This window comes from Diprion similis, chromosome 10, assembly GCF_021155765.1.
Source record: "Diprion similis isolate iyDipSimi1 chromosome 10, iyDipSimi1.1, whole genome shotgun sequence".
In the NCBI taxonomy this organism is placed as follows: Eukaryota; Metazoa; Arthropoda; class Insecta; order Hymenoptera; family Diprionidae; genus Diprion; species Diprion similis.
This window is the reverse complement of record NC_060114.1, coordinates 18,802,800-18,823,614: the sequence shown is the minus strand read 5'-3', so window position 1 is coordinate 18,823,614 and position 20,815 is coordinate 18,802,800. Positions and strand designations below refer to the sequence as shown.

The 20,815-nt window shown below is 39.1% G+C and overlaps 4 protein-coding genes across 8 annotated transcripts; 2 read left to right on the top strand and 2 right to left on the bottom strand.

Moving 5' to 3' along the window:
- Positions 1–3,238: 3,238 nt before the first annotated feature.
- Positions 3,239–9,188, bottom strand: LOC124410797 (histone-arginine methyltransferase CARMER). 4 transcript variants are annotated; one of them, XM_046889418.1, is made up of 8 exons: positions 8,506–9,188; positions 7,433–7,573; positions 6,833–7,327; positions 6,435–6,701; positions 6,113–6,335; positions 5,744–6,030; positions 4,718–4,854; positions 3,239–3,957 (listed from the first exon to the last, which is right to left on the bottom strand). In XM_046889418.1, the coding sequence occupies exons 1-8, from the start codon at positions 8,636–8,638 to the stop codon at positions 3,829–3,831; spliced, it is 1,812 nt and encodes a 603-aa protein (XP_046745374.1). In that variant the 5' UTR covers positions 8,639–9,188; the 3' UTR covers positions 3,239–3,828. The 4 variants fall into 4 exon arrangements, with proteins under 4 accessions (XP_046745374.1, XP_046745376.1, XP_046745375.1 ...); XM_046889420.1 differs by having other exon boundaries at positions 4,759–4,854; XM_046889419.1 differs by having other exon boundaries at positions 3,239–3,939; positions 8,506–9,187.
- A 625-nt stretch (positions 9,189–9,813) lies between these two features.
- LOC124410799 lies at positions 9,814–12,544 on the top strand. 2 transcript variants are annotated; one of them, XM_046889422.1, is made up of 6 exons: positions 9,814–9,948; positions 10,106–10,292; positions 10,415–11,077; positions 11,184–11,561; positions 11,635–11,935; positions 12,003–12,544. In XM_046889422.1, the coding sequence occupies exons 2-6, from the start codon at positions 10,107–10,109 to the stop codon at positions 12,254–12,256; spliced, it is 1,782 nt and encodes a 593-aa protein (XP_046745378.1). In that variant the 5' UTR covers positions 9,814–9,948; position 10,106; the 3' UTR covers positions 12,257–12,544. The 2 variants fall into 2 exon arrangements, with proteins under 2 accessions (XP_046745378.1, XP_046745379.1); XM_046889423.1 differs by having other exon boundaries at positions 9,896–9,946; positions 10,102–10,292.
- Positions 12,545–13,386: 842 nt separating this feature from the next.
- Positions 13,387–16,960, top strand: LOC124410796. Its single transcript, XM_046889417.1, has 4 exons — positions 13,387–13,497; positions 13,659–13,844; positions 13,928–14,060; positions 14,128–16,960. Exons 1-4 carry the CDS (start codon positions 13,447–13,449, stop codon positions 15,867–15,869), a joined length of 2,112 nt encoding a protein of 703 aa, XP_046745373.1. The 5' UTR covers positions 13,387–13,446; the 3' UTR covers positions 15,870–16,960.
- A 951-nt stretch (positions 16,961–17,911) lies between these two features.
- LOC124410800 lies at positions 17,912–20,262 on the bottom strand. The gene is made up of 2 exons (XM_046889424.1): positions 20,189–20,262; positions 17,912–19,563 (listed from the first exon to the last, which is right to left on the bottom strand). The coding sequence occupies exons 1-2, from the start codon at positions 20,213–20,215 to the stop codon at positions 18,922–18,924; spliced, it is 669 nt and encodes a 222-aa protein (XP_046745380.1). The 5' UTR covers positions 20,216–20,262; the 3' UTR covers positions 17,912–18,921.
- Positions 20,263–20,815: the final 553 nt, after the last annotated feature.

Here is a 20,815-nt window from a genome sequence, read left to right as displayed (position 1 = left end):
ACTCTATTATTCCCATTTCCTTAAACCCACTGACATTGACCATGTATGAAGACGATACTGGAATCACGGTATTGTAAGCTGAATATAAATTTTTTACACAAATTTTCGAAGGATGATCTGAAGGGTATTGCTTTGACATTCGTGGATCGATTCGTGCGAAAATTTTCACTGTTATATAATGTCAACTTGTTGAATAAACCCTGATTAATACGATTCTATACTTCGCCCAATTTACCTGGGGAGTTTTTTTTTTGTTTTCACGGCTATAAATCTTCGATCATTAATTGAATGAAGATTGTACAATTAAGAAGGAAGTGGACGCAAGGGTTGTATTAAATTATGTATAGCTACTTGGATGGCAAAAACGTATGATTTATTTGCCGGAACGGCTCGAGTCACATGATCGTATGAGTTTGTTATAATCTAAAAAACACACATTACAGCTACTTAAGGAATATTCTTTCCAATTATTCGTACCAATGTAGAAGCTAACACCTGGCGTTCGAAAGTAACGTGCGCGTATATCACCGAGGTCTTACTAATTTCTATAAACATTCGTATGTATCATGTAGGGCCGATCCTCGTCAATGTTTTTCCATTTTCCTTCTTTTTTTTTTTTTGACGAAAAAAGAAAAATGAACAAAACGAATGTTTCACATCATTAAAATCCTAAACTAATATAAAGAAAAAACAATACAAATAACACCGTAGGTTTTCTTCAAAGCATTTAATGACAATAATATTATAATAATTATATTGATAATAGATGATTGATCGATAGCGTTAAGCAGCACCAAATTCAAGTAGGTACTTTCAGCTCTCGCTAGTCAATTCCTTCAGCCTGAGGAGGTGTATTGAGCAAAAGAAAACATTTGTATGTATGCATGTTTGTTTGTTTGTTTAGGGGAAGTAAGTAGGTATATATAGTCGAAAAACAAATAAATAAACCAGCGAGGTAAAAATATAATAATAATCGTTTGTATAAAAACCTAAAATTAAAACTCACACACGAACTAATTATCTATTACAATATTAGTTATCTTAAGGCGATATCAAACCGATCTCACGCGTGCACGTGCACAGAAACATGGCGTCGTGGTATCAAATCGAGAGAGTCTTTTCTCCCCGAATCACAACACGTTGCTGTTCATAAAACCGACGAAATCGGTGATTTCCTAGTCTGCCATTACCGGGAAAGTAATGGATGTCTGAATCTTGGTGAACAAGAACGTGTGCCAATAGATACAGTGGGCTAAAGTGGCGAGGTGGACTGAGCCTGTGAGTAATGGCAACAACAAGCTAAACAAAGCTATCAAAAGAAACGTCTAGAACACAAAACTACAACAACTGAACGGGTGGACCGTTCCAAGTCTTAAATTCGAGACGATACTTCTAAGAACAGTTTTATTTTCAACTGCCACACCATATTCACGGAACAACATCGTTCACAATTTTTCGAGATCTTTAGAGTTTGATTGGCAGTCACAGTGTTTAAAATGAATTTCGAAACAGACGTAAGACGGAATCTCCTCACTTTTGATGCCACAACGGCAGCTGTGTTTTATGTGTTGAGATCGAATTTGACTACCCACGTATATCTAGTACCTACATTCCAGTATAAAAAAAGGACTAAAACAATAAAAGAGATATTGAAAAAGATGTTGCGTAGGGTGCATGCATGCATGTGTACAGAAATAGAAAACGAATTAGGATTCCTTCTTTCACATCATGCGTGGTAATATTATTAGTTTTTATCGGGAGGAAGAATACGAAAAGAATAATAATAATATTAATAATAAAGATAATAACAACAATAATAACCGCATTAATGTAATGGGCGTTTATGACCGCTAGTGTAGAAATTCATACTGTAGAGCGTAGAATATATATATATATATATATATATGTATATATGTATATATGTATATATATATATATATATATATATATGTGCATAGTCGCAGAGTTTAGCGTTTTACACCTTATAGAATAGGGCAATTATCCTCTAAATGCGATGATTCCGTTAATATTAATAATTAATCTTCAGGATAGAATTAGGGTTATTTAGATTAGTTTAGTTCTTAAAATTACAGCCAACACATTCAACTATATTATTTAAACCACTGGGCGTCGATTCTTCTTTCTCTCTGATACTTATTAAGATTTTACGTACTACGAAGAGATATAATAACTAGTATCGTATTATCGTATATAAACCACCAAAAAGTGATCAACGCTCGCTTATTTAACACTCGCAATACTGACTGAAGCGTGATTCAAAATAAAAATGTTTTGCTTGTCTTTGCTTAGTTTTTCTTCTAACCTACTCCGACGTTTCATTATATGTATTATTGTGTACAATTACCTTAAATTCTAAGATTATTTAAATTTATCTATAAAGATTGATTACAAGGGTCTCGAAACGTAATGCGAGAGTTGAAATATCGATATCTAAGAGAAGGGAGGGAAGGAAAATTGAAAACTAAGTACAATCGCGCTTGAAGCTTTCACTCTTGAGTTCGACGGATGTTTCAAGTGGAAGTAAGAAGTTAAATTAAAACTGGAAAAAAATCAAATTATAAACAGACAACGTCAGTTTGATGACCCTTCAATACTAAAGTGATGATGACCAGTGTATAAATAAGAACAGGCATATTGAAACGACGTATCATGTTATTTCCCCTAATGACCTGTAAAGAAACGGTCTAATTTTTATTCTGAAAAATATAGGTACTTTCTCGCTCTAATATCATTGTTATTGTACTAAACGTGTATTCGATCAAATATTCTAATGACGATTTGATATTTTTACCTTTAAATTGCCTATTTTTATTTCACCTTATTTTTAATGTTCGAAGACAAAGACGAGGACTAAAGAAAAAAAAAAAAAAAAAAACAACAAAAAAAAAAAAAAATAAACAAAACAAAAAACTATTCGAACTACGACAAACACCGACGACGACGACGACGACGACGACGACAACGTTTGATCAATTATTGCTCTACCCATACTTTGTGGCAGTTCAAACTTGACTTACAGGATTTGTTTAAAAACATAGAACGATAAAAGAGAGAGAGAGAGAAAATGATTAGCAGTGAGTTGAAAAAAACTTGAATAACCGATGTTATTTGTGTCTGTGTGTATCGTATAGTACTAATTAAAAAATATCGCTATCTTCTCGGTAGTTTGGCAAGCGAGCGTTTTTATGTCTCTCTCTCCCTCTCTCTCTCTCTCTTTCTCTCTCTCTCTTTAATCGCAACGAGAGGAAGGTCGGAGGTTATCATTCCTCCCGAATATACGTTTCATCTATTTCGTTGGACACGATAATAATTGTTATGTAGGTAGTTATGAATATCAAGTCGTCCGTCCGTATCAATAACGGTGGCGATAATCTTACTGGCGCTATCGTGATGACGACAGGCTATATTAAAACGTAAAAACCTTAGCTACGAAAGTATGGCTCGTAATCTTCTCCAGCGGGCTTCGATCAGCGATCTGTTCCTGGCTAATCCCAGGCTCAGTCCTATCCCGAAATCGAAATCCTTGTCGACGGGCATCCCGTGATTTCCTCCGTCGAGGCACGCGATGTCCGAATTTTGAGCGGACAAATTGAAAGCCCTCACGATCCTTAGAGCGGAAGATAAACGAGGCTTGCTTGTAGGCGAGCTGAAGACGAGCCGGCGATTCTGCTTCTGGGAAATGACGGTGGATCCGTTCTTCGTCCCGTTTCCGTTACCACTTCCGCATCCGTTTCTATGGCTGTTATTATAGCTATACAGATGTTTAACTTTACGGCAAAGGATGGATCGTGGAGGCTTCGCTATAGATCATTGCCGGTAAGGTTGTGGCGACATTCCGTTACCAGGCGTAACGTAATCCCCAATCATCAGACTTGGGTTGACTGGGTAGTGAGACGTGTTGCCGAGGACCAGCGATTGCTGGAAAGTAACACCAAGCTGTAGCGCGAAAGACACGCAGGCAGGCCGATACTTTAGTATTCTGTTTACACGGTTTTACGGGGTCTGCGTTAAACCAGCTAGCTATAACGATATATCCAAGGGAACATGGCACCGTTTTACATTTAATTTTTATAATTTTGAAAGATCACTTTTTTTTCACCTCGCCACCGTTCACCTCTCCTTGAAATCGGTAAAGCTCGCGAAATTAATTCGACGTGATATGGAGGCGAAATTGAAAAACGAATGATTGTCTCTTTTGAAAATATCCAAGAAGAATCGGTCGATGAGAAGGAAATTTTGGTTTGTTTTCTTTTTTTTTTTCTTTTTTTTTTTTTTTTTCTCAAGTACATACGTACGAGTTGCGAAACTGAAACAGAATTTACAAATATTACATAACACGAGCACTTGGTATTTCAAGAAATTTCAGAAAGAAAACATCATTGTTTTATTTCGTATTACTTTACTTTGCTTCGATTACGCCAGACCTGAGTTAAAGAATATCGGAGCCTAGAGAAAGACTAACAAAACTTGTTACATTGCTTTTGCGAATTTTCATTATCTGACCTGTAGGAATGATTTTGTTGAATTCTTTGAAAAAGAAAATGTTACTTCCGGTTCTCTTTTCTTTTCTCTTTTTCTTTTTTTTTTTTTTCTTTTTTTTTGTTTGTTTCCAAATTGACTTTCATATCTACCACACACATTACTGTGGATACAGAGTAGCTAGCTGGTTGAAAGCAACAAGGTTTGTTATACTAACTGTGGCCGGCGACGTAAACATGTTTGGTGTAATTCCACCACCTATAAGCTGTGCTGCCTGCGTGCTGGTTGCCGTTCCACCTACTCTTCCTCGACCTGTACTCGATATCGATCCGGGATGTATGTTAGGCTGACCCCCTGCCACAGAGAAAAACGTAGGCCGTTAATTTTTACGTAATTCCAATAGTGTTTTCCTCAATATCGCTACGCTACTCCAATTTATCTCCAACGTATATCTTTCTCTGTCGCTATTACTGCGTATACATTTTCAAGCTGTTGTTTCTAGTGAAAAAGAAACAAAGACAGCATAAGTAGCAAAGAATCAACCTCAATCGTCTCGCTGAACTTTACTGATCTATGAGAAATACTTCGACGTGTTGAATTTTTGGTTTGCTCGCGACAATGTTTGATCATCGAGAGTAGACGACGAGCAGCGTTTCTCTCATGGGAGTCAAAAAAAAACAATCAAAAAAAGAATGAGGAAAAATAAATGAGTGCAAATATTGCAATAAATAAACTCGGAGCAAAACGTTACTCGACAAGTTGAATATTATTCGAGGATACGTTCAACAACAAGGTATAATTTAAATGATCGTTATTTATTTATAATTTCGCATTTTCCTGTGTTTACTTACAGATAAATTTGAAACAAAGAAGAGAAAAAAAAAACAGTAATAATAAAAAAAAAAAACAAAAAAAAAACGAAATAAATAAATAAACATTATACTCTACAAGTAACACCAGTATACATTGATCGACAAGCTTGAAACAGAACTTGGGAAAGGGAATGGATTGGCAGAGGATTAAACGTACATCGTTCGATAATTACACAGCATTCAGGAAATATCCCTCAGGTTAAGGAATCTCATGCGTAAAGAATAACGATATTGGTGTAAAGAAATCTAGACGAGACAGTAAATACGGGATAAAAAAGAAGACAGACTTTACTTTAAATAAACAAAAGGCTGGCTAATCTCTTCTATAATTTTCGAAAGCACAGACTACGGTTATCTGAACCAGCTCTTACCTATCGCTAATAAGTTATTCTGATTCACTGCCGAGTTTGTGTCCATCGATACCTCGCCAAGACCGTTAACAGACATTCCGTTGACCATGTTAACGGCTTGTCGAGCTCCTTGAGCGTCAAGATTTGTCCAGTAAGCCTCGCTCGGCGAAGTGTTGTTCAAGCCTGGTGGTGGCTGAGCAGCTGCTCCCGTATACCTAAAGTACGGGTTCTTCAAGTCTAAAGTATTGCTGCTAGTTTCCATGTTGGTTCCTTCCAATTTCAGTTCTATCGTAACGTCGTAAGATTGTCTGAAAGGTAAAAAGAGTCAAATATTCAGTAACAATGGATCGAACGAGCTATCGCAAGAGTCATTTTAGTAGAACGCTTTACCTTTTGTTTGCGATCAGTATAACTTTGCCGGATAAAAGTTGACCGCTCTTGCAAAATAGTGGATTTTCTAAAAGGCATCGAACCTGATACCAGTGAGTCAGCGGCTCCGTAGGAGCTGTGCTTAGCCAGACTTGTTGGGTACAACCAATAAATGCTACGTCAAACCAAAACGCCAGTCCGTGACAAGTGCCGCTTTCTAGTATGTGAAAATCAACGTCTATTTCTGTAAAGGCGAAAAAATTTCTAGTTAGATCAAATGAAATTGATTATTTTTTTTCTGTAAAATAGGATAGTGACGATGAAATTGTTTTCAATCGCTTACCTATTTTATGTAAATCAGTCTCATGTGCTGTCTGAAAATCTACAACGTGTCTGACGGATTTTGCCATACATATGCGTATATCAAACGTATCGACTATCGGCTGTCTGAAGTACTCTTTGATGGCGTTGTTTCTCATCGCAGATAAATCGACGCCGTGAAAGCATGTCTGGTACCAAAAATTCGCCTTGTTGAACTGCTCCATGTACAGATTTTCGTCGGAGAATGGAGCGACGTGGAGATCCCCTCGAGAGGGAAACATACGACCACCTGAAAATCGTTTAGATTTTTAGCTTTCGAAAACAAAGATAAACGAATGGGAGAAAAAATAATAATAATAACACGAAAACTAATATCACTCCAGTAAGCGGAGTTACAATAATTTTTTCCAACATCCTCACCTGGGGCGAGCCACTTCTTTGCGTGAAGATAAGTCTCGAGCATTCTTTCGTTGTACAGCATGTATCCCATTGGTTCGCTGACTACGCAGTCAACGTGTTCAGGTAAATCGATTTCTTCAATTTTACCAGCAATTACAATTATTCTATCAGACAGATTATTCGCGGCAACGAGAAGTTCGGCGTGATTTGCCATGTTGCTGGCTTCTACTGCGTAAACTTTTTTTGCTCCAGCTTGAACGGCAAAGAAAGAAAGGATCCCGGAACCGGCGCCAACGTCCAGAACGACTTTGTCCTTGAAGTCTGATATATTGCCAAGAATCGCCCGCTGGTACGTGCTCGTCCTTATGTAATCCTGCATCATGTTTTGCTGCTGCGAAAGGTAGCCGTAAAATTGGAAATACTGCATCGCCGACGACTCTTCTGTTCTCTCGTTGAATGCCGAAACCCCTTTTCCATTTTTCAACTTTAATATGTTCGAGTGAAAGTTGCGAATATCTGTAAGCATTCGTCATAAGTTATGAAATTTAACAAACTTTTATTACCAGTAGATGTAAAGACGAGGAAATCAAATAATCAAACAAATCTTTATCATATTTTTACCTGTCTCGTTTGCAAATGTGAGCAAAAGACTCTCCGTATCCAACGTAAAAACGTATCCTAGCGAAGCTACTCTCGAACATTCTGTGCTATGTGTTACTGGGAATTCTAGCAGCGTGATTCTCTCTCTGCTCCCTTGTTCATCTGTTGAAAAAAATCATTCAATAAATTGATATATGCCTAAACAACTAGTTAAAGAATCAAAGTGCACTCATCCTTTTAGAGATCGAAAAGAAGAATGCATTGAAGAAAATTCTCTTCTAGAATTCATGAGTGCGCTTATATATTAGTTTCTTAGCATTTTCAAGTTTCTCTTATAGCGAACTATTTCTTCTTTTTTGGATTTGGATATAGTTGGACAAAGCAGCGATATGACGTGATTTAAGGAATTACCGGTTACAAAATAACAGTTACTTAAACTTTTAAAAAAGTCATAATTCTCACGACTTATTCGCGCGTCAAGTTCCTCCAGAAAACTCATAATAATGAACGTGTGAAACAAAAAATCACGAGTCACGATTGCACTTAGCGCAAGAGAAGCTTTCGTCCTCTCAAGTAGTTTCCTTATCTCGCTCTCTCGTTCTCTAGTTCTCTGACAAACGATATTCAGAGCTGCGTTATCATTGCGGTAGATAAATATTCAGTTCGATCTTGAGATTGTAACGAACTAAAAATAGTTAAAAAAAAAAAAAAAAAATATATCTCCAATCCGTTGTTTTCCCTGGGAAAATGAAAACTGAAATGAAAATTTGAATAACAAAAAAAAAAAAAAAAAATAACTCCATGCAGCCCGTAAATCAGTTTGAAATCGAACAAATTGTACATCTTTTTGTCCATTGTTTTTCCAATACGTCTTTTGTTTTCGACATTGAACTTGGTCGATAACGCTGAGTGGCGATGCGGAAGCACATCGGATAGAAGCACGTGATGCGAGTTTCGGTATTTCGGAACTCACGCTAAGGGGAAGAAGACGGGCGTCGGGCATCGACAAAGATATAGGTTAGGTTCTGCGAACGGGGGTAACGTTATTTCAGCGATATTATTGATCGGGTTTAAGAGCATTAAGAGGCCATTACCTGGTATCAATTCGACGCTCAGTCCCTGGGGGTCGTAATTGATGTTAAGAGTGACCGGCTTGTCGTATTTCAGCGTCGACTGTCCATTGTTTGACAAAGTCGATACTGTCACCGCGCGAAATACCTTCGCCATTTTTATCAACTAACTACTACCTAAAACCGCGTGCGTTTTTGCGCGGCTCCTTAGACCGCTGCTGCCGCTTCTCTTTCCCTTTCCCACCAAGAGTCCAAGGCTCACTCGCACTCACTCACTCACTCACTCACACGTTCGTTCATATATCGTCACCTCGGGTCGCCGGTCGTGATTTTACATGGATTTTAGACGACTACGCAACGGCGACGAGCCACGATTATTCCAGTCTATTATCACCGTCGCTGGTATCTCGGTGTTGAGTTGCGCGTGTCTGCTTCAGCTTTAGTGCTTTGGTTTACCGGTTCCTGTTCCTCTCTAGTTGCGATGCACGGATTACCCGCTCCTCCGAGGGGGTTTTGTTCGATTGTCTCTCCAGTTTCGTGGAGGATTTTACAATCGATGAATCAGAGATTCGTTTTATCTATTTCAATCGCTTTGTATATGGACGGCAATTTTTTTCACTCTATTGCTCTTGATTATAATTATCGCCCAGGGATCACTTCGGATTATTTCCTCTATCTGCCACCGACCAACCACCCCCACGGACACTCTTCACCACAGGCCAAAATTCATTCGCTCCTGCTGCTGCTGCTGCTGCTGCTACTCCTGTAAGCGCACGTTTACACACGCGCGATTGTGATGTTTGATTCGTTGAATGCACGCACCTCAGCGCTATTGATACGAATTGTGCTAATCACTCAAATCCAACTAAAACCTTGATTATTAACCACGTAGCTGAATTTTACTGATTTCTAGACAATCTAGTATTTTTACAAATTTTCGTCACGTTCCAGCGGAAGAATGGTTGAGAAAACGCGGTTGTTCTTCTTTACCGACGTGAATTATGCACTAGGATAACAATCTTCTGTCAACATTGGTACTTGATACAGCTACTTGTTGTGACGTGACGGAAACACGTTGTACAGCCTATGAGGTGTCCAAGATTCTCCTGTTTTTCCCATGAAGTTTTTTCAGTCAGTAAAATAGAAAGAGTTGACTCACCGCTGTCAGTATGACCATTTACTCTATCGAAAGGATAGTATGTTTACTTACCGACTGAGCCGAAAATATTATATCTAGAGGTTAGAAGACCTACGTGAAGTTGGTCGGCGACCTTCAAATTTTTTGAATTTTCTTGTTTATACACTTGCTCTCACACGGCATTCAGGGAAAAACAAAAAACAAACGTGTCGGGCACTTGATCCCGAGTATGATGGCGCCAAATTTCAACAAGTATTCGGAACAAAGCCATGGTTACTCGATCGAAATGACCCAACGCATGCAGTAAACAAAGCAATTTCACACGTGACGTTAGTCTAGCAATTTGAGGTTATAATCAAGTAGTTAGTGTTGTCAATCATGTTTACAAATGTATAAGTAATACAGAATAACTGGAAAGAAACAAGTTTTATCACATTTGTTTTGTATGTATATTTGAATTTTTATTTTTTCTTTGTCTCCATAAAGCATGGATACGAAAGTCTTAGATTTGTCAAGCTTAACTGAATTCGTCCTTCACTCACTCCGGTCGACGGACGACGTCAAGAATATTCTAAAGTCTCAATGCGAAGAAGTAAAATTTGTCCTCGCCCCATGGAATCTCGAAACGATTGAAAAGCGACCAATCGACCAAGAATCGTGCAAGTGCCTTCGGGTAAGAATGTATATTTTTTCTTTTTCTTCAACAAAAAATGAAACGACTAATAACAGCAAAGGAAGACCGAAAAAGATAATATTCATTTTACCATTTTTTGTTGTTCCACCAATTTAATTAAGATCCCATCGTCAGAGGACCACGTCAATGAAATAGCAACTGGTATAGACAGAGCAGTAGCGCAAGCGCGTCAACTTAGAGAAAAGCTTGCGATTAACGTTCTGGCTGAGAAAAAGCTAGCCCGCAAGCCTAGCGTAAGTCAAATCTACGCTTCTGGCTCGAGAGTGACGGGGAGCAAAACAAGGCTGTCCGATTCCAAGGGAGGAAAAGAGAACGGTCGCAAGCTGTCCAGCAATGCGAATAAGCGAGGTGTAACTGAGCAGTGTGATATTGGAATGAACCAAAGGGAGCCGGAAGAAGTGAAGTCAAATGACAATTCCTGTTCTAAGAAAAAAATTCCAGTTCAAAATCAATTGGGAGTTTCAAAAGCGTTGAACGAAAAAGATAGGGCAACGAAAGTTAGCAAAGGGGATAAAAAATCTGTCATTGAAACATCTCAATTTAGGAAGAATAGAAACAGAATTTCAGAATCTAAACAAATTGATAAAAAGCTTATATCGACATCTCCGTATAATTTACTGGCTGCTGCTTCAAAAACGGATCGAACGTCAAAGGGAAAGAAGAATTTCATCGCTGCTAATAAATCGCGTATAAAAAATATAGAAGCTACAAATGCAAGATCGCAGGCTGTGATTAGACGGAGTAGCAGCTCGTCGGAAATCTTGGTAAAGAATTGGTACTTTCAATAATTTGAATGACTTAAAATTTTTTATGGAAACTATCATATGAATCTCGTCCGCTGAGAATTAATCTTCAATTTTCTGTACTCAGATTCACAGCTCCCAGAGTTTGGCAACTGAAAAATCTTCAGAGTCATCGATTTCTGGCCCTGCCTCGGCCGCTGAGCTTGAAAAATTTATCAGCAGAATGTCCATTGATTCTGATACCCGCTTGTCAAGGTCTGACGAGAATTCAGAAGCTGCCGGCTGTCCTGTGCATGATAAAAATGCTCCAAAGTTTCTAGAAGAAAAGATTTACACGAGCATGGATGTAACGGAGGGTTTGGACAGATTTGGAGTACCTTCGGACCTCGTTAAACTTCTGAAAGTTTATCACAGCTATTTCAACAGGCAATCGACGAGTAAAATGACAAACGACAAACGAGGCGAGAGAGCCGAGCACAGATTTCTCACAGAATTTCATACGATGGTGAGGGAGTCTTATGTTATTGATCAATTAGCGTACATTTTCTATCCAATTTTACTCAACGCATACATTCCAGAATCACGATAGGGATAAATTATCAACCAGAAAAAAGCTGGATAGCTTGTGTAAGGATTTTTTACCTATGCTGAAAGAGTCCTGCAACGACAGCATGGATTTTATAGAACTGAGTAAGATTAAAATCCGTTTCACAAATTTGGATACCACTTGTAAATTGCTTGGAATAAGAAGCTTCAGTCCTGTAAAAAGGAAAGTCTGCAACATGATGCAAAATCGTTGCACTGAAAGTTTAATAGAGAGATGTAGGACCTGGAGATTAAATGCCATTTGGAATGAAGTGTGTATTCCAAGTTTCAAAGGTAATTCGTCATGTGCAATAAAATAATTCTCAAATCACATGTCATATTATTTTTTCACTGCTTACAGAAATGTCACGGGTTTGTTACATACGATATGCGAATAAAAATCAACTCCTTGTACTGTTTGAGCTCATGCAAAGGATCCAACAACTGAAATATCAAGCAATGTTGGTGAATTTGTTGAACAGAGAAGTAGTGCCTTTGATACGAGACACTTTTCAACCAAATAGCGAAGAATATGTCGAGGCATACAAAATGATTTCGATCATATCGAATTTATTAAACCAAACCGTTCCAGTTCTGGTCCGAACAGATCAATAGAAGAAAAGTATTGCAACGAAATTCATTTCAATTTGAAGTTCCTTCTATAAAATGAATATGAAACTTTCAGCTTAAGGCCAGAGGTGAATTGCTCCTAAGGAAACACGTTCGTGTGGTTTACATAATACTCATAGAATTCGATGAAATGAATTCGAATTTCTCTCATCAAACCGATTTTTGAACAAAAAGGAAATAAAAACTCAGAAATATCAACGTTCACCTGAAAAGTATTAAGGTTGATGAAAAATGTAAATATGTTTACAATTTGTACAGTGAATGAGGTTTAAAATTGTTTTAGTATAGAAAAAATGTCTTATTGTTTGTAATAATTTGGTGAAAAGAAGTAAAAATTCCGATTACAGTTCCTTTCTTTATTCATTAATAAAAATATCATCATGGCATGAATTCTAAGACTTTACTCTTGCGATTTCGTAGAATCCGTGCCATTTCTTTATTTCTGCGTCAAATGAAAATGCGTCAGAGTATTTTCGTTCAGAAACGTGTATAGAATAGAGCTCTCAAGCCTTTTTTCGCACTTCAGATACATGGACTTTGATATTTGGATATATATACCACAGCGTTGAAATCGACTATCGTCTCGAATCTAATCGATTTATATTTGTTCTTTCTGTCGTACAAATATATCATTACATCGATTGTAAATCACTTATCTTCACATGCGAAATAATCAGCACGAAACGAAAAGGAAACCTTTTTTAAGTGAACAGCGTACTAAAAACATAATTTCTCTACGAATGTAAGAAAAATATTAACTAATTTATTCTCTACCGTGGCGATGTTAATTCGAGACAGTTGAATCGCGATCGTCATTTGTTCATTCGTTCAAAAAAAAACCGTTACAGAAATGCCGCGTGAATAAAAATCTTTGTATTGACTTTGAGCTTTTTTTTTTTCGATTATTACTCTTTTAAGGGAAAAACCCTTTTCAGTTAGACACGCTGCTTACGGATTCGAAAAGCCGAACGCGATCCAAGCATGTTTCAACTTCCCAAATTCCGTTCCGAGCCCCCTGAAGGTAGCGCTTTACCAGCAATATTAGCAGGAAAATTCGAAAATAGAATCGTAAGTATTGCGAGATATCGAAAGTGGCACTCGCATCTACGGGCAGCGTTTATCAACAATCGGTTACCGCAATACAAACACAAATACGCCGGTAAAAGTGTACGAAAATGTCAGATAAAAAAAATCAGAAGCCAAAAAAGTTACGGAAACGGAGTCAGGTGAGTTTATTTATCAAATATTCTGCAGCTTCAAGCTAGATAACTCTGAATATGATTCTTAACCTAACTCAATATTAGTTGTATTTCTGTGGTTACAAATATTCATCAAACGTCTTGACAGTTGACATGATAATTAATCTTCATTTATGATTTTTTCTAAGGATAATTCTAGCACCAGCAGCAACAGCTCAGAAAGTACTTCCTCCGTGTCTTCGGACGACGAAAGCAATGCTCAGAACTTGAAACCGATTAAGGATTACTTGATAGATCGAAGAGAACTTGCTCGTCAATTATTCATCGCCGTCAAGGGGGACAAGCTTCGCATGATGCTCCCGCAAGTTTTGAAAGTAAGCACAATCAGAATCTCTCCGTGGATATAAGTTCAAGATCGAAAACAGCTAATTCTGTTTCTGCAATAATTTACTTTCAGAAAATGGAACAGACCGAACTCGAAGAATGGTGCGCCAACGAGCTGAGCGGTATGTCCAAAGCGCGTATCTTGTCCATACTAAACGGCCAGCCTTTGCTCCAGTCCTCGGATTCTAACGACACCGATGATTCTGGTAAGAAAACATATTTCTTTCAATATCATGACGAAATTTACTTATTTACGGCGGTTATTCGATTCAGGTCCTTCTTTGGAGATAATATCCGACACTGAGGAATGGGGAGATGCGTCAGATGTAGACGCAGTGCCTAGAGAAGAGGTGCAGGCACCGAAGAAGGGGGTCGGGTCCAAGAAAGACAAGCCAAAGTCAAAAATGCGTTCGGAAAAGACGAGCAAAGAGAAAGCTAAACCCAGAGGCACGCAAAAGTGTAAAGTGAAAATGGAAGGTGACCCCAAGCCGCATAAATCTGGGGAGGAGGTAATCGTAAAGAAGGAAACTGAGTCCGAACAGTCCAAGGAAAAAGACGGGGAGAGTTTGCTTGATCTTTTGGAACTGGAAATGAGAGCTCGAGCTATCAGAGCGTTGATACGCAAAGAGGAAGACATAATTCCGACTCATTCTACCACCGTTATGACTACCCAGAGCAGCGTTTCGAATTCAGGTTCAAGCTTGGCTGTGAATTCCAAAGCAAGAGCCAGGGATCGGAATCTGAGCTTGAAGGTAGTCGAGGACAAGCTGCAGGAACTGGACACCATGATGTCTGGACAAACGAATCAAGAAATACCTGTCGAGGAAGATGTTGTGCTAGTTCTTCAGCCGACTACTACCATCGAATTGCTGTCCAGCGAAAGCGACGGCGAAGGCGGTCAGGGAAAGCGCAGGAACCAGAGACTGGTGAACGAACGTGTACCGAAGAACGGCGCTGCCAGTTCTAAGGAGAAAAACGGTGCAGTGGAGAGCAGAAAACTGAGCGAAAGCCAGAATCCTGTTGCAAGAGAGAAGAGCACGGCATCGACCGAGCAAAAGGGCTCCAGCCCTGTAGCTGGAGTAGTAGAAATTGTGGGAAAAGCGAACGACGGGAATGCGGAGATATCGGTAGAAACGCCCGCGAAAAAGGTTAGCACAGAGTTGGAGACTTTCAGGAAGTTTAAAAGAAAGACGAAGGACAATTCAGCGACGATTGAGAGAAATAATCCTGTTTCGGAGACGCAATCGTCGGATAAAAATGACGATAGCGTTGCTTCCGGGGTCAAAGAAGAGACCCAGAAAGACGCGAAGGTGCCGGAAAGCTCGAGGCCTGAAATCCAGCAGAAACGGATGGAAGAGACCGCGGAAATTCCGGTGACCGAGAAAACGGAGCGGAAACAGGAAGCCGTGAATCCGCGCGAGATCGACGAGGACAAGTCGACCGATTTGGAGATAGTAATAGACCTCGACGACTATCCGGACGACATGGAGGAGCCGGAGCCCGGTGAGATTCGGAATCCCGTGCAGGTCGAGGAAAAGAAACCCGAGTCTCCGAAGGAGGAAGCAAAGAGCGATTCCAACGCCGCGGAAACTTGGGCGACGCGTTATTACCAAACTGAGGACGTCCAGAGCGTGATAAAGGAGTCGAAGATCCAGTCCGAGATCAGGAAAAGGCTCAGAGAAAGGCAGCGACTCGCTAGGCTGAACAATTCCCCGGGTCTGAACACTGCGCAAAATGCGCCAAACGCCTCTGTCGTGGAGAAGAGCGGCCCTGAAAAGAGCGAGAGTCCGACTACCGGGTCTGTCGAAGAATATCTCGCCCTGAAACACGTTGAAACGGTGGCTCCTCGCACAGAGTCCGCGAAGAGTAATGAGGTTGACAAATCGGTGGAGGATCACATTCCCGCCGGTCGAACTGACGCTGAGAGTATTGTTTTAGCGACGACTGAGCCATCGGCTTCGAGTCAAGTTGATAGGAAATTAGATAGCAGAACTGAAGTTAGCGAAAACCATTGACAGTGTAGATTTAATATGTCGTGATGTACTTGAAGTTTCGAAAGATCGAGCTTGATCGAAAAATCTTTCAATGGCAAACGAAATTGTGGATCAGTGCAATAGTTGGACACAGGATTCGGAAATTGGATTTCTGATCAAACTTGATCGATCGGAACTTTTGGTTCAATATTCACGTATTAACTTATAATTTGTTGCACTCTGCAATGTGTAACGTGTACAAAATTTTATATCTCACAACGTTGTTGTGTTCAATTGTCGTGTTACGGCAATTTTTTTATTCCAATGTCTGAAATTCTTGAATCGAAATCGGAATTGAAATTTCATTTTTCTCAAATCTCCGAAATTCCTTGTAAACAACCTGAAGATATTGCATCTGAAAAATTCCCTCACTCCAGCAACAGCTTCCGAATACTCGTTCTTGTTCGTGAAAAATTTTATGGACCACTTGTCACTGGCTAATCCCAGTGATTTTTTTATCACATAAATTATTGAGACGAATTTCCGAAAACTCAATTAGGAGGAATCGTCGTTCGAATTCGAATTGACAATTATGTAAACTATCTTAATTTGCCTTTTCAAACGACGATCAAAATGCGAATTTGGAAATTCGAGTTGTTTTGATTGCTGTAATTACTTTCCCGTATTCCTGTAATGATTAACGAGCCAAATTTCTCCGAACCTGAGGTTTCGCGAATTCCATCTACCTGTGTGATTCGTGGTTTGTAGAATCTCTGCGTATGTACACACGTTACATGATATATATGCTTGGTATAAGCGGTGAGTATCTACCGAACTGTAATTAATTCGTGTGATAATTACAGCGGAGCTTCGGAGTTGCTAAACGTATGTGTGTGTGTGTGTGTGTGTATGGACGTATTGTGTCTACTCACCCGATTGTTTATCTGATAATTATACAGATATATTCATTAATAACAAACCTGGGCGTGTGTAGATATATACCTAGAATATGCCTCACGCATAATCATCGGTGTAATTGATTACCAAGCTACGCCTTCAGAAAGGGCTTCATAGTATCCCTTCAGCTATAAACTCTTTAGAGGCATCAGTTACATAGTCGTAATAAATATGTAGAAAAAAAAAAAAAATTTAAATAATGAGAAGTGAAACGAAGGGATGAAGCGAATGAGAATCAGTTTGAAAATTCGATTGAAACTGTCTAATACCCGTCTGATCGCAGGTTTTTTTTTATCATCATTCCAACAGAGTAGCGGTTTGACTTTCTTCTCTTCTGCGCGTATGAAATATTATATCAAAATCGACTTTCTAATAGAGATTATTGCGTGTAGTTCAACTGGAGGTAAAGATAAAGCCGCCTAACGTGTCCTTTTGAATGATGCGTATCACGTAACGCTTCATAATAACACATTCGAATGTGGTAACTGGCATTGCAAGTGCCACGGTGATGGATATTATTCACTGCAATTGTATACATACATACGCAAGTCTGTTGCATAAACGTTTCCTTCACTTCTCTTTGTCAGAATAATTTTGTACTCGGTGTTACGTGTTCAGGTGCTGGAAATTATCAATGAAATGAGTTTAGTACTGTTAGAAGTCGCGCAGAAAGTGCGGAAATGTTAGCCAGATGATAATGTATTTTCTTTCATAATATTACGTCGCATGTGCAAACGAATTTCCTAACTTGACACAATTTTGACACGAACTTTAGGTTAATTATCAACGTAGTTTCTATAATCGGTTAATATAAATTGTCGTTAAATAACTGTAATCTCGTGAAAAAGTTTGGTTAGAAAATGAAAACTCGTTCTTATATTTTCTCGTATATTTATATTTAATATTATAGATGTATACAATCGTGTTCTTAGACTAGGTATTGTTCTTACACTTAAAATACAAGAAGATCTATTGATTTATTTATCTATATTTATATATTTATCATTGTTCTTTGCCACCGAGATCCCTGAAATTTATAGTCTGGATTTTATACTCTTATATACATAATTATCAATTTACTTAAAAAAAAAAAAAATTTTCTTCCAAATCACGAATTTAACAAATTTTATGCAGTAAGCGAGACAAATTTACTTCAGTGGAAAAAGAAAATGATAAATATCAGGATATCGTATAGAATTTTCCAGAGATATTTTACACTTTATACGCATTTCACAGTGACCTTATATATAATAATAATATTGAGCAAAATTTAGAATCGAATGCGGTAAAAAAAATAATCTATAATTTACGGATCAACTTTTGAGGTCTGCAAATCAAAGTTACATTACATAATAATTTCCCTTTTCCTGTACATTCGTATCAAAATACATTTATCAAAAAGTGATAGAAAGATGCGGTAAACCGTACGCGAATAATCGCAAAATTTTCTTCTGTAATGAAAATATATATCTTTTACGCTGCAAAATTTTTCTTCGCGTCATTGAGAGTGCCAATATGATTCCTAACAGAAACGTGACTGGAAATATGATTACGCATTCGTCTCGCGTTACAACACCGTTTATCCTTACAGGGAGACTTTTCCCTCTTCCAAATCTGCGTGGAAAGCGGGTGGATTTTGACAGAGGATTATCGTGATCATATACTTTTCGAAAGTATTTGTGAAGCTTGTTTAAAATTACTCGCATTGAACTCGTCCCTGTTTTGTGGAATATCTGATCACGATTGAGTCGACGATATGTTACGGTTGAAGTTGGTAATAACGAGAGTCGACTCTGTCGGTAATGAAAATATGGCGTTGCTTGAACTGTGTAATATTTAATTTTGAACAACTTTTTTTGTCGTTTTTTTTGCAGTACATCTGTTGCACGTGTAAAAACTAAAACTCGACAGCTTGCACGGAATTGTCAGTACTCTCGTATCGGGATAATTGACCTGAAACTAATCCGCCGACAGTCAGATCCTCACCGCCATATTGCTTACACATTGCCCTCACAAATTCACACAGTTCTCATTTACCTTGCTCCTCTGTTCAAACAAGAAAAAAAAAACCGCAAACATGCATTGATAAAAGTGCCCAATAAAATCTGGGGTAAAACGAACGATCTAGGGAAATTATCTAGTGATGACCAAAGGACTCGAACCCGTGGGATCCCCCGAATCCTCCGCCGCCGTATCCACCACCGAATTCGCCACCCTCGTGGTGATGATGCTCCTTAACGAATACCGGATAGGGCTCCTTGACGACGACGGGCACTTTCACGGGATACGGAACTGGCTTGTGGACGGGGTAGGGGACCTTGTAGGGTACTTTTACGGGGTAGGGAACCTTCACCGGCACCTTAACTGGATACGGAACGTGTTTCTCGACGGGATAGGGGACGTGCTTCTCGACGGTGACGGGGTACGGCGCCGGGACGTGAACGGGATACGGCCGATCGACGTGAACCTTGACGGGATAGGGAACCGGGACGTGTACCTTCTTCTCTTTGGTTATCGTTATCGCCGAGATGTGTCCCTCGTGGATGCCGACGGTGTCGCCGCCGCCTCCGAAACCGCCGCCGCCGCCGCCGCCGAAGTCGTGCCCTCCGAAATCGTGGCCCCCGAAATCATGGCCCCCGAATCCCCCGTAACCCAGATCCAAACCTCGTTTTGGCTTCGATTTATCTTCGCTCGGTAAAGCAGATGCCGATTTTTTCTCGTCGGCTGACTCCTCGGCTACGCATGCTGCTGAAAATGCCAGGCCCAGCAGCAGAATCACCTGTACGGATGAAAAAAAATTGCGGTTTTGCGTTTTTCTAGTTTTATAAATTTCTGATAGTATCGTTTGAGAGAGGAAATCAAACGAGGATAGTTGCATCAACGCTTCAACAAGTGGTTAATTTGACGAAACTTGATTGCGTCAGTCTGACTGCTTGCCGCTGGATACATTTCAAGCTCATAAAATATTGACCAGTGATATTTAAAATTCTTTTTTATTTTGTTATTCGAATAACTCCTAACAACAGGGTAAAACATGGTTCATTTTTTCATAATGTCCAACTCAAAATCGTCCGAAGTACAGAAAGATAAAAGAATAAAACGCGTCTATAGTCATCTGTAATTCTTTTCTGAAAACTGATTGGTTTTTAATTAAAGTAATTTAAAAGTAAAAAATTTACACAAATGTAGTGTTTTTTTTCTCTCGCTCTCTTACAATTATGCGATTCGAGCGTATATACTGAAAAACGAACCGACTAACAGAAAACTTTACAGAAATTATCAACATTGCGAGAGCAGAATAAATAATTAGAACCAAAATTCTAATTGAAGAGAATAAAAATACAAAATGATGTACATGCTCAATTCGAAAATGTACAAAAAGAAACGAGGAGTATGCAGCCCACCTTAAACTTGTCCGCGTAGTTTCTCATGTTGATTGAATGGACTCCACCACGTCTTAACTCCGCGTTAAGACTGCACAGTGTATACTGAATTAAATTCTCTCGAATGGGGTTCCTTTTATATAGGAAAAGTCGAGGCGTTGCGTTCCTCCCCGTCTTTCCTTTCAGTTGCAGCAGCAACAGCAGCAGCAACCTAGCCGGTGGTCATCGACTCGAACGGATTAAAAAAAGGCGCATTGCGGATTGAGGAAATCAGAATTTCACATATAGCTGGTGCACATATCGTACACAACACGTCACATACCTGGAGGTACGTAATATTCACCTACGGCAAGTGCAGTCGACTGTACAATGCAGGCAATACAAACCACGGGAAAGTACATATCCTATATACGTTGTACATATATCAGGTCATGTAAGAATCTATCACAGCAGCGTATATGCTGAAAGATAAAAATGGCGGGAAAAATTGTTTTTCCAATTTTGTGATTCTTCTTTCCGTCTTCTCGTCGTCGTTCAAAAAGTTTTTAGAATTTGTACTTGACTGCAAACTGGGTGACGTTCCGTCTTCTGCAAATTTTTTTCCCTACCTGCATCTTATATTGTTGTACACCCGGAAAAAATTTGAAA

Coding starts and splice junctions, on each gene's coding strand:
- LOC124410796 (XM_046889417.1), top strand. CDS start 13,447: ATGTCAGATAAAAAAAATCAGAAGCCAAAAAAGTTACGGAAACGGAGT. Junction 13,498..13,658: donor AGTTACGGAAACGGAGTCAG/GTGAGTTTATTT, acceptor ATTTTTTCTAAG/GATAATTCTAGCACCAGCAG. Junction 14,061..14,127: donor TAACGACACCGATGATTCTG/GTAAGAAAACAT, acceptor TATTCGATTCAG/GTCCTTCTTTGGAGATAATA.
- LOC124410797 (XM_046889418.1), bottom strand. CDS start 8,638: ATGGCGAAGGTATTTCGCGCGGTGACAGTATCGACTTTGTCAAACAAT. Junction 7,574..8,505: donor GAGCGTCGAATTGATACCAG/GTAATGGCCTCT, acceptor TTTTTTCAACAG/ATGAACAAGGGAGCAGAGAG. Junction 6,702..6,832: donor AAAGAAGTGGCTCGCCCCAG/GTGAGGATGTTG, acceptor AACGATTTTCAG/GTGGTCGTATGTTTCCCTCT.
- LOC124410800 (XM_046889424.1), bottom strand. CDS start 20,215: ATGAGAAACTACGCGGACAAGTTTAAG. Junction 19,564..20,188: donor ACTACGCGGACAAGTTTAAG/GTGGGCTGCATA, acceptor TCATCCGTACAG/GTGATTCTGCTGCTGGGCCT.
- LOC124410799 (XM_046889422.1), top strand. CDS start 10,107: ATGGATACGAAAGTCTTAGATTTGTCAAGCTTAACTGAATTCGTCCTT. Junction 11,562..11,634: donor TCACAGAATTTCATACGATG/GTGAGGGAGTCT, acceptor CATACATTCCAG/AATCACGATAGGGATAAATT. Junction 11,936..12,002: donor GTGTATTCCAAGTTTCAAAG/GTAATTCGTCAT, acceptor CACTGCTTACAG/AAATGTCACGGGTTTGTTAC.